The 12,600-nt window shown below is 39.8% G+C and overlaps 1 protein-coding gene across 1 annotated transcript in view; it reads right to left on the minus strand.

Annotated features, from left to right (window-relative positions):
- DIP2A (disco interacting protein 2 homolog A) overlaps positions 1-12,600 on the minus strand; it is a 79,933-nt gene that overhangs the window by 17,238 nt on the left and 50,095 nt on the right. Inside the window, exons 9-19 of the mRNA XM_030951892.1 lie at positions 12,447-12,538; positions 12,061-12,171; positions 11,191-11,314; positions 10,823-10,932; positions 10,285-10,387; positions 9,300-9,364; positions 8,886-8,979; positions 8,333-8,452; positions 7,518-7,632; positions 6,471-6,610; positions 240-376 (exon numbers count right to left, since the gene is read on the minus strand). Of these exons, the coding sequence (XP_030807752.1) occupies positions 240-376; positions 6,471-6,610; positions 7,518-7,632; positions 8,333-8,452; positions 8,886-8,979; positions 9,300-9,364; positions 10,285-10,387; positions 10,823-10,932; positions 11,191-11,314; positions 12,061-12,171; positions 12,447-12,538 (1,211 nt within the window). The remainder of the gene's footprint in view (positions 1-239; positions 377-6,470; positions 6,611-7,517; positions 7,633-8,332; positions 8,453-8,885; positions 8,980-9,299; positions 9,365-10,284; positions 10,388-10,822; positions 10,933-11,190; positions 11,315-12,060; positions 12,172-12,446; positions 12,539-12,600) is intronic.

Raw genomic sequence — 12,600 nt, forward strand, 5'->3', positions numbered from 1 at the left:
GGAATACAGAAGTAGCTGACTGACTGCAGATGAGACTTGATATTTTTGGTTGTAAGAGACAGAATGTCTTGTAATGATTCTGTGAATGAAGCAAAGTGTACCTGGCCAGCACTTTTTTCTAACTAACTAAAAAACCAAACCAAACAATAAAACACACACACAAAAGACCTTTAAGGAAAAAATAACTCTATTTACAAGAAGAAATACTAGAAATATAACAAATAGAAAGAAATCCAAACCTCAAATACATTCTTGGTGATTCCGAGGAGGCCAAAATATGCTGTCCCAGTTGCTCCTGAATTCACACATATTTCTCCAACCTCATCAGCTTTACACAGATAAGGAGTCCCATCCACCTTTACAACACACATGCTGGCTGCACGGAGGAAGAGCACAGAATCACAGTGTTAGTCTGCTCCAGCAGCTGACACACATGGTGCTCTGCCACTGACAGATAAAGATTTTAGTATCAATTATTCATCAGCTATAGCAAAAACATAGCATGTAAGAGAGCTCACTTGAGCTTCCTGACAGCCTGTGCAATCTGTTCTCCAAGATTAAGTTCACAAACGCAGTGCTTTTTTCTTACAGCACTTCACAGCCTCCACATCAGCTGCAGCTGAATCCAAGGCACAATGGACTGAGGGAGTGTAAGACTCAAGATCAAGAAAGAAATCAATAAATCTACCCAGGTCAATACAAAATAAACATGGCAAAGCCAACTCTGCTGCCTGCACGGGCCAAGGAGTGCTGGTGAAATAGATCTGTGGGTACATTTTCAAACCTCAGAGAAGTCTTCCAATTGCCAACATCCTAGGTCTGAAAAGGTGAGACCATTATTCACCCTACCAATAGATCAACCTCTAAATTATCTTGGTTTCATAAAAATTACCTATCAGAACAACTAGCAATTATTAGTAGTTGTTTGCAACCATGTAATGATAACCTTGGGTAACCAAGCAAAGAGATGCTACTCAAATTCTGGTACAGTTTCTGGATATTTTATGTGTGAACTAGATGTCTGGAATTAAAACCCACAGTATGAACTACTGGTCATGCAAAACCCCACATTTTTCAATTCAGGAGGAAAAATAAAACTCAGTGGTAAATTGGAACTGACAAAATAGTTTATTACTACAGGAAATAACTCGAGCAAACATCAGAACTCTGTATGTGACACTTAAACAATGATGCAAAGAGAAGTGTTAGTAACTGGAGAAAGCACAGTTTGTGGGCATTAACAAATGTACAGCCCTCACTGCATTCACAAACATGGAAAAACCAACCAAAGACCAGCCTGCAGTCCCTAAATGATGCTCCATCCACGAAGCCAAAGGACAACCCTATCACCCTGATCAAGTAAAAAAAAAATACTTACCAGTAACCAATGTATGATACAGGTAGTCTACAGGTACATTCTAACAGCAGGCACAGTTCTGTCCTGCCAGGTTATACTGCAAGGCTGCCCTTCTGCAGTATCTGTGGAGCCTCTACTCTCGCTTCTCCTCCTTTTCCTGCTTCATGTGTGACATACAAGAGAGTGCATCTACCACCATTTCAGTCTCTCTCAACAGCATTGCATCTGAAAAAGAATTAAAGAGAAGGGAAAAGCAGATGGGACAGGAATGTACATGTGGACTGCACATCACGAAGAACACAGATTCCTGCTAGGAAAGCTTTCTTTCTTCAAATGAGTCCACATGTACATTCTGACAGATGGTGACTCGCAGCAGTCAAACCTGCCAAGGAGTATCCTGGCAGGAGATGAGAATCCTGCTGTGCAAAGGATGATGCTGATGCCCTACCAAAGACTGGATTCAGCTCTGGATGTTCCAAGACTAGCACAGCAGGAATGCAAGAAGAATGCCAGGGGCTGTACAGCAGAAGGCTGTGACCAAAGGTACTGATGAGGGCCAGAACTGTTCTCTTCTTCCTTTCCAGCAGTTCATAGCGGATCCATACACAATGGCTACCCTTGCATTACACTCTTTAGGAAGAACTTCTCTTCTAGAAGCATTAAGCCTTAGGAAAATTACTAAAATGTCAGGATGAAATGCCTCTAGAATCACTGTGGAACGTATTCCAGGGTTTCCAGAGAAACCTCATCCTTGAGGAAAACAGCACATGGGGATATCAAAAGCAGACCTGATTGTCTTCCTCCTCCTCTGGAAAGGGAAATAGGCATAAAGCAAGCCAACTTCCTAGATGAGGATGAACATAAATCTAGACTCTGGAGGTGAACACGAGCACCCAAGGCGTAACATTTAAATTGGAAGACAACATCTCGTCCCAAGTCCACACTGGCACAAGTCTCCAAGAGAAGCTGTTCTGCAGTGGCTGTTGTGCCACTGTGTGACAGACTGAAGCCCTGAGGAACACAGATCTGATGATTATGATAAATTCTAAGGGCTGAATGGAAAAGAGGTGCTGTTAACCCACAATTTAAAGAAAAAACCTGAAAGCTTCACTAAATTTTCTGTAACAACTCTTTCCACTGAGGTAAAGGAACCAGACCCCTCTGCAGTGAAGATGCTTTGTGGTAACTACCAGAACCTGGGCAAATGTTTGCTCAGACATGGACAGAGGAAACAATGAAATACAAGACATCCATGGGCTGGAAACAATGTGAGCATCCCAACATTTAGGAAATTGGAACCATCTCCCTAAATTTCTAAAAAAGATACTGAATGCAGCCACAATCCAGAACATGATTCTGTTCATTGCAGAAGATCTTGCAGAAGCCAAAGATTTTATGCCAAACTGAAGTTTTCTGCTTGAGTATAACCAAGTAGCTGCTGCAGCAGCAGCATTGTTTCTAGGAACCAGCCTTTGTATGATTAGAGGCTATAGGGATTTATAACTTTTGGATTCAAGACTGATAGCTCTTGTCAAAGAAAGAACATGAGAAGGATCCTGGTAAAAGAATGGAAAGGATTAGTGGGGAAGAGGAAGGGAGACAAACTTAACTGCAGCTAACATATCCACTAAGTAACATATCCAGGCTCAAACTTAAGGTATAACATGCTTTCAAGATGACAGATAACACAGCAATGACATTCCAGTTGATGTGAAAACTGGTGGCTGAGAATGGGCAGAAGAAAAGAGGTTTGACACTTTCCCTACCATCTTTGCCAGTCCAATTTGCAAAAACGAACTGAATATTGTGAGGAGCCAAATTTAGCAATGGGCCAATCCCAGACAGAAACTATGCCAAACAGCCCAAGATGGTCAACAGGTGGGGTAAAACACCATTCCTCCTGAATAGGATTCCATGGGAATGCATATCAGATTTCCTCTTAAGAATCCCCATGCTATCTTTGAGGAGAAGATTTCTCTGTGGATGCTGGCACTTCCCTTGAGAGTCTGGGCATTCATGGTAGATAATGAATGTGAAGGGAATATGACATCAAGAATGGCCTGTGGGTTAAACAGCAGTGACATGTGACATGACCCTGGTGCTGATGGCTCTGTTGATAAGATCCCCTGAGCAGGTGGGCTCAGCATCTCAGGAAAAAAAAAGCAAGATCTGAAGAAAAGGAGCGTGTGAGTGGACATTTTATTGTGACTTTTTAACCAGGTAGTTCCTGAATAAAGGATGCCAGAGATCTTCCCAGGTAATGAAATGAAAACCATTTGGCTTGACCATTTCCAAATGAAATTCAGGAATGTGAGCTCCTATCTCACAAAGTATTTGAAAGGCTAGGGCAGACTTCCAGGTTCAGTGGGGGTCAGAAGATGGAATGAAGCCTTCAGAAAGAAATAGAAAACCAAAAGCAGATCAAGAGCAAGACTCATCAGCCAGCAGAGGGGCAATGAACAGGTGGTGGTATGCTCTCTCCTGTATGCCAAACACCAAGCCAGAATGGACAAGGGCACACCCCTCCATGAATACTACACAGGAGAAAGCATAAATCTTACCAAGACACAAGTATCTCCACTGTTAGAATGTACATGCAGACTCATTTGGAACTAAGTCATTCATTTACTTAAGTCACTAATTTTTTTTTCATTTAGCACACTCCTGTAAGCTGCTAGTCTTATGACTTCCTTTGTACTCCAGAGGATTTTTTAAGAGACAAAAGTTATCAATTATCCTTTATAATGAAATCTAGAATGCATTTTTGACTTAAGGAATGTACAGGGAAACTTCTGCTGCAATTCTTAGTATGTGGATAAATTGAAGTAAACCTGCCCCAGATTCTGACAGCTCAATGCTAGTCAGAATTTTAAAGGAGTTAATGAATTAAGTTGCCCAAATTCTGCTTAACCTACAAGTAGTTTAACCACTTACTATTGTATTTTTAAATAGAATAGCCATCAATTACAAGTCATATCACTCTGAGGCACATAATAACACACATTTAACTGTTCTCCCTTCACACAATCAGACAAGTCACTTGATGCTTCTTACTCATGTAAAAAGTAATGGTAGTGTTATCACTGCCTGCCAGTGGCCCCCTAACCAAGAAGGGTCCCCCGGATTTGCTAGACAATGCTCCAAGGAATTTTGACAAAGGAGAAGGGTTTTTTCACACATCCCTCTGACTGCTCCATCAGGCATTTCACAAGGACAGAAATGTATTTTTTGACAACTCATAAGGTGAAACTCATAAGGTTTTGACAATTCCTGAGGTGAAATTACTTAGCCATAAGCATACAGGGAAATTTTCCAACATCCTAATGCAGACTTGAACCTGCTACTGAGCAGATGCTCTATGGAAAATTAACCCAGGGGACTTACAGCTCCAACAATTGAATATGAAGAGTAGCTGCAAGCAGCTTTGTGCCTTAGTGTGGTCAAGCACAATTTGCTGTGAGAGCAAGCCTACAGCAAAGCCAGGAGCATCCCTGTGTTGGTTTTGCATGGCCTGGCTTTTGCTAGCAGGGCGACCATAGAGGTGGAGCCACACAAGATAAACTGATCCAAAGAAAGATTTCAATTAATCCTGCATCTAATACAGCTTTTTTGAACAGCAGCAATATTGATTTTAAGCTCAGTAAGTTCACCAAAGGATTCTTGACTACCTGAAGGGCATGCAGACTCGCTCCCTTCACATCACTGTGTCTCACCTATACTCTAGAGAAAACATCGGGAGCACAGGTGAATTTCAGTGAGGTTTCAAGGGGACAGCAGTAGTGTGGACACCCCAAACAGACAGCAGTAGCAGTAGATGCTATCTGTATTCAAGTTGAAGCAGACAAATCTCTGTTTTTTGGAATTTATTATGGGCTTTCAAAACAACTTCAAATGGTCTTAATACAAAATAAAAACTTGAGAGAAGCTACACAACAACCACATGACTTCTCTGCTTCCTTTTGGTATGAAGTGCAGAGCTTCTGCTCAGCCTTCAGCAAAAAGAAGCTCTACTGAATTTAAGTTCAATAACAACAACTGAACCATTGACATCAGGGGTGGCAAAGGGCTTCTGGGGGTAATAGGAAAATGAAACAACACCAATGAGAGAGACTTGCACACAAGGGCTGAAATTCTCATCAGCAGAGTGGGAAGCTGTCTACCTCCTCTGATTTGTATCAGGGGCTTTGGTGTACAGAGGAGAGGTTGTTGCTGAAATTACAGAAGTTGAGTCTCCACTTTATCTTTACCTTGAGCAAATGCTCTACAGAGAGCAGGGCTTTAGAACCACAGCTCTACAAGGCAGGAAGTTCATAAGGAGACCAAGAACAGCAAAGCCAAAGGTGCCAAGGTCATGACCAGAATCAATCAGGTTCTTTGGTAACTACATAATAAACTTGAGGGGTGAGGAGAGTTCCAAAAAATCTGTATTTCATCCTCTCCAAGCACACCAGAGCAGACAGACAGTGCCATGAAACTGCCAGCCTAAAAGCTGGAGTAGATGGCATCAAGTGTCCAGTCCTTCATCCCATTGTTCACAGTCTTAGGTCTGCTTTGGCACCCTACCTTTACTAACCTTCTTCAGAGTGCTCTCCTTTCCAAATGCAGCTGGATCTCAAATGAGAACAATAAGGATGAGACAAAGTCTCTCTGCTTCAATTAATGGGCTGAGGAACAATACCCAGCTCTACCTAATTCAGGAACCACAGTGTTGCAAAGAGATGTCTTTAGGAAATAGGTTAATCCACGTTACTCCTGATCACTTTCTTGTTCTCCATGGCCATGAGAAAATAGTTCCCAGAATTAGTTTTTCCATCACCTTTGGGGGATCTGAGATGAGGTCCCTTTCAACTGAAATATTCTATTCTATTCCATTCCACTCCACTCCATTCCATTCAAAAAACAATTCTGCAACAAGCCAAAAGCATTTGCCCATACCAAAATCTATGGTCATTCAGTTTTATTGAGCATGAATCTCTAATCCGCCATGTGTTTAGGTAATGTGTCAAAACATAACTCATACTACCTTAAAGGTATTTAACATTTTTATTTATTCCATGCACACAAAGGTAACTTATTTGGAATATGCTGAAACCTACACAAAATGCTTTCCTACCTCCAGGCATAATCTGCCCAACATCCTGCACAGTTAACACTGACAGCTTCTCCTCGGTATCCACTCTGATCACGCCGAAACTCAGACAATTCATGGATAGCACTGCTTTTCCTGGAGGGGGGCCACCCAGTTCAGAAGGTCTGGAAGACAGAAAGTCCAGTTAGATATGAATCAACAGATCAGTACTGGTGAGAGGGTCACTAAAAACATTCTGCTGGTTTCTCGTGCTTGGTAAGGTTAAGAAAAAGAATGGTTTCTCACTTTGAACAAACAAGAGTTCAAGACTATATAGTAACTAAATGAAGAAAGAGCTAAATCAAAACTCTACAAAATTTCGAAGTTTTTTGTTTCAAGTTGTCTTGAAGTTGACTTTCTGAAAAGGCACACTTTGATCAGAACTGCTATCAAAAAAATCCAGCGTATCACATCCATTTGTCTATTAATAACGAAAGTATTTATTTTTCTCAAGAGCATCCCTTGCTATCTCCAGAAATCCAATGGCATTTCTCAGACCAGCTACAATATTTTTTTTAGGCCCCTGTTTACAAATCATTGTACATAAGCAATTGATTGAGGATTCACCATCTTCTTCTTCCCAAATAAATAAGTCTTGTTTTGGGGGGCATTTTAAATGGTCCTCCAATACCTTCCGTGTGGATGAAACCTAACTTTCCCAAAGCATGAAAATAACACCTTCTGCCTGACTATTCTAAGAAAATATTAAACTTTTTAAAGAAAATAAACAAAAATCACCCTTCCTTTAGAGGAGGAGACACCTGTGAGCTTCCTGTTTTCTCTGCCTAGGTCTTTGGGCATCTCTGTGTGGGTTATGGTATTTTGTGACTATCACCTTAACATGAGATTCCCCATCCCTGGAAGTGTTTAAGGCCAGGTTGGATGGGGCTTGGAGCAACCTGGTGTAGTGGAAGGCGTCCCTGCCCATGGCAGGGGGTTTGAACTCCTTCCAAGTCAAAGCATTCTGTGATTCTAGGACATATTTCAATAGTCAAGAAAAACTTCAGTTCACTTCTCAGAAAAGGGAATTACCTGCGAATAGCAACAGTTAGTGCCTCTGAAGAACTAGCACAGGGACAGATTACTTCTGGTCTCAAACCTCTGGATTGAAATACATTCAGGAATGCATCACAGGAAGATATTGACCCTAGAAAGAACCATCACACAATCAGAAACATTTTTCTAAGAGCAGAAAAGCTTGAGCTTCAGGAATTCAAAGTGTGTGCTCACTCTCAGCTCAGTTATATGAATACTGTTGCACTCATGCACAAACCAAATACTCTTTCAAACGGTCTGAAAGACATTCCAATTCACTGTGAGAGAGCAGATTTGGAAAAAGAATTCCTAGTGACTAACAACTACACTGAATGAAACTCCCAACTGCATATTCCTCCTCTGGCAGCACTCAGTATAATGGAAAATCCTTCAGGGATCAGAATACTTTGTCACTAAGGATAACTTTATGTCCACTTATACAGCTCCTATCTGATTGTTTCTTACAGAGGTCACAGCACTTAAATGCTTTTGACATACCTTCACAATTCTACCAGGCCTCTAGCACTTGGCCTGAAGTGGATTATATCTATACCTTGTAGGCATCAATTCCAGTCAATTCATGGAAGAGTATAGCACTAATGAAAACATGAAGCGCAAAACATGAATTTACACCGGTAATTATAGCCAAGAAGTGCAAATGAATGTAACGAAAAAGCAGTAGCATCACTGGCACACAGATAGTTCTACTACAGAAGAAACTGCTTAACTCCCCAGGCATCAGCTCTGACACAGGGCTTACAAGAAAGAGAATCTTGGCAAGACTGACACTGAGGAAACACATCCATACTCACATGGATTGGCTCCATCTGCCACTATTAACATCCGTAAGGAGCTCAGGCTGACGTCTCTCTGATCCCTCTGAGCCAAAAGTGACCAGTGCATATCACGGGATTTTACTACAGCTACACGGGCTGGAAGTCAAAACAATCATTATGCTGCATGTGCAGAACAAAATGAAGACCAATTATAAAATTATTTAAGTATTCTTGTGAATTCACACATACAAATCTATGAAACTACACACAAAATTTATGGCACTACAAATGCAGAAAACAAATACAAATGTCAAACATTCAACTACTATAATATGTGTATACTCAGTGTGTCCAGATGGACTTGATCATAGAATTTGAATGTTTGCTATAAATTCAAATACTAAGAAACACAGTTTCTTTAAATGTCTCTCAGAAGAAGCCATCAACATCGCTCACCAGTGAAACTATGAGCACACAGAATACTGAAATGGGATAATCAGTGTGATACAAAGGCATTTTGCACAAACAATTTGATTTGTTTTCAATAACCCAAAAAGAGATGGGGGAATTAAAACAACCTTTAGGGTACCTTTGTATGAGCAGACTTTCTGTATCCAGGAAAGTGGATTAACCTTCATTAATGCATAGGGAATACTGATTACATGCATCCTGTTCATAACACTCTACAAGAAAGAGATTCAAAAATAAACTTCCAAGTGCTTTAAAAAATATAGAACATGTAACAATGCTTAAATAAACCCCCCCATCATCACAGCTACAGCATAACTCTTACAGTTAACTGGTAGTGAAAACTATGTGTATACTCTGAAAAAATACGCTACACAAGATATAGTACAAACAACAGTTTATTCTGAAAAAACATAAATACTGAAACAAAAACCATTTGAGAGAAATGATGAATTTATAGCCTCATTCTGATACCAGTGCACTACCAATGAAAGGAGCAAATTGCTGCAGTTTTTGCCTTCCTTGCAATACTCACCGTTAACACTCCATGCCAAAGGCCAGCCTCTCTTTTGAAATCCAAGACATTTGTTAGTGTTTCAGCTGAAAGGAAAGGAAAAAATATCAGATTTAAAAGGCATATTTATAAAAATACTTAAGAACTACAAATATTTGTTCAAGCAACTCTGAAACTTCCATGACTGCTAAGAAACCAAAGCTCTGTTGCCTATAACAAATAGGCTGCTTAAGCTCCAAGTGACTTGTTTTACTTATTGCAATAATCTTTGAATTATGATTACTAGACTAGAATATTACAAGGTATTTAACACCTTGATTCATTGTAATACCCCTTCCATCTGCCAATGAACTATGGAGATTGAAAATTTAGTCTTGAAGCAAACTTCTTCAGCTGAACTGAAAAAGTTAATCTGTATTTGAAAGAATTAGATCCAGTAAGAAATATCACCACGGCTCTACTAAATTTTCTTGAATATTTTCTCTGAGGAATTTGAGTATTTTATATGATTTAAAAAAGAAATAAGAATAAAAGATTTTAAATCAAAGATTCAATTGATGAATCAGTCCCTGATTTTTGAGGGATATCTTGTATTGATTAGGTAAAACTTGCTTATCACTGTCGTAGGATGAATGTATGCAGCAAAGTACTTGGTTAAATGGTAGCACAGATTAACTCTATACAGATGGTCAAAACCAAGTGCAGTTCTTGGCTGTTCATTGGAAGAATGACTGCAAACAAGCAGATCTCTCACTGTGTTCACATCCCTGGGGAGATGTTCTTTTGTGGGACTTGATCAGGTAAGAGGAAGATCCCCTCCTTGATTACATTTTCACAGGCGGCTTAAGGCCTTTTCACACATCACACTCTTTATGAATGAGGAAGTTTGAAGTGACAATTCTGTATCTAAAGTTCTCTGGAGACAGCAGCCATGATTATGCAAAATGAATTGTCTGAAGATGCAAAGCTGTCAGTATCATTTAAAAGTTACACCTATCTAACTTACCTTCTGAATAACCACATGCCTGAGTCAGTGCATGACAGTGTGCCAGCATGGAGGCATGAGATACAGTAATGCCCACTGTGCTGCCCTCTTTACTTGTTTTGTACTGAGAAGAGAAAGTGTATGCAAGCATTAGATTACCAGCAAAACCAAGAAAATTTACAGTAGTGAATTGAAAACATATTACAAAAACAAACCCAGCTTTTTAAATTCAAAAAGCTAGCATAAAAATATATTTATGTCCACAGAATACACTACCATGGTAAAAAATCTGTTTGTCTAGTCCAATTAAATTGTCCTGGGGATCCCAAAATGCTGATTATCCCCAGTCTTCCACCTGATTCCACAGAGTCATCCAACTGACAGTCTGCCTGGCAGCCTGATGGAAACATTCTTGTTTCACAGTTTAAAACATTATATATAAAATAATATAAAACATTTTATATATTTTTTTTTTATTGTATCCAGAGTTTAGAGGAAGAAAAGATCACACAAACTATGACAGAGCAACCACAGAAGTTATCACATGCCACTGCATCACCTCGATATAAGCGATCTCGGCGCTGGCATCCCGGACCTGGGGATGCCAGTCCTTGGCTGGTTTTGCCAGATGTTTCCCATCAATCACAAACCAAATGAGACGAGGCCAGCCTTCAAAGAAAAATAAAAGCTGCTGTCACCACAGTTCCAAACATCAGGGTTTTCCCCCCACTATTCAGGGATAATGACAGGAGGCAAGCAAGAGCAAAATCCCCTGCTGGAGAGGAAGAAACAGCACAGAGCACTGCCAGGACAATCAAGGCAGCTCTTTATGTGTAAGAGCCATGCAAGGAAACCCCAAAGCTGAAGTTTGACAGCAACAATGAATATATCTGCTTTTTATTCATCCCATAAAAAATAAACCCACACCTTTGAACGTCACCACCTCGCCAGTCTGAGATTTTGGGAGGCCTTTCTGGCAGGCATCAGTGGTTAAAGCTAACGTGACTCCACAGCTGCCCAAAAGAAACCCAATCTGCTGGCTGCCAGCATCCTGTAGAGAAACAAGGAAATAGCAAAATTACAAATAACAAAACTTTTGGACAGTTTGTTTTAACTTCTTCATGTTTAGAAAACATTAAGTCAATTTATATCACAGGAAAAAACAAAAGTCAATCCCATAAGATCTTCAAATGACTGAGAAAATTAAGTTTTGCTTAGTGCCAGCTAAGATTTGCAGCAGATCTAGCAAGAAAAGCAGTGTCAGAAGCAATGGCTGTACATCCCTCCACAACCCAATAGGATGTTTATAAATTCTACTAAAACAGAAAAGTGGTTTGATGCTGTTTCTGAATCCTGAGACACTGAGGAGCAGAGTCTGTAGCTTTTTAGCTCTTTCCTAACAATCTCCAGGTGTGAAGGATTATACATGTATTTCAGTAACTATGGTGTCTCTGCCTGACTCACTACTCAGCATCAGAGCTGAAAAAACCTTTCTCTGATATACTCAGTGAAATACTTCCACACATATTTTTGAAAATAATGAATTAAAATAATTTCTACAATTATATACCCTAAAATACTTAAATTATTAGTTTAATATTACATCGCCCTTTCCTTAACTAAATATTGAATATAATTCCAAGCACAGAATGTATACTGAACAGTCCACCTGATGCCTTCTAAAGAGCAGGCTCTGAAGGACCCCATGTAAGGACTGCAGGATTCAGACACACACACACACAGACACACAAACACTTTATTTATCAAACCATAAAAATGTTGAATGTATCTGCCTACCTTTCTTGTCAGTGGAACTTCTATTGGGACAGGAATAAGTTCTGCCAGGAGACATCCATAAAATGCCACCATAAACATAACCGGATCACTATTAGGAAATACGAGAGCTACCTACGAAAATATAGTAAAATAAGAGATTTTTGTTTTTTGTCATTTGGCAGAGGAGGGGCTGCTTTTTAATTTGCAGAACAAAATTTTCACAACAATGTCCAGGTTCACTGATAACCAGGCAGAGAAATACTAAGTATTAAGACAGTGTATTTTTATAAGCCACAGTAATGATTATTTCACAATATATTATTACAGTATTTTATTACAAGGCTTTCTTCAGCTAAAGCTGTTCCTCACTATTTCATCCATAGGGACCACTTCCAACAGCAGCCTACCCGGTCTCCAGGTTTCAGCAGGGGCTCATTCTTAGTGGTTAGCTTGTTTAGCAGGGTATAGGCTAACTTCAAGCTTCGACTCCATAGCTTGCCTAAAGAATAAAAGAAGAAATTAAGAAACAGAAACTAAAATTTTAACACTTAATTGGCAGAT

The sequence above is a fragment of the Camarhynchus parvulus genome, chromosome 7, assembly GCF_901933205.1.
Source record: "Camarhynchus parvulus chromosome 7, STF_HiC, whole genome shotgun sequence".
Classification (NCBI taxonomy): Eukaryota; Metazoa; Chordata; class Aves; order Passeriformes; family Thraupidae; genus Camarhynchus; species Camarhynchus parvulus.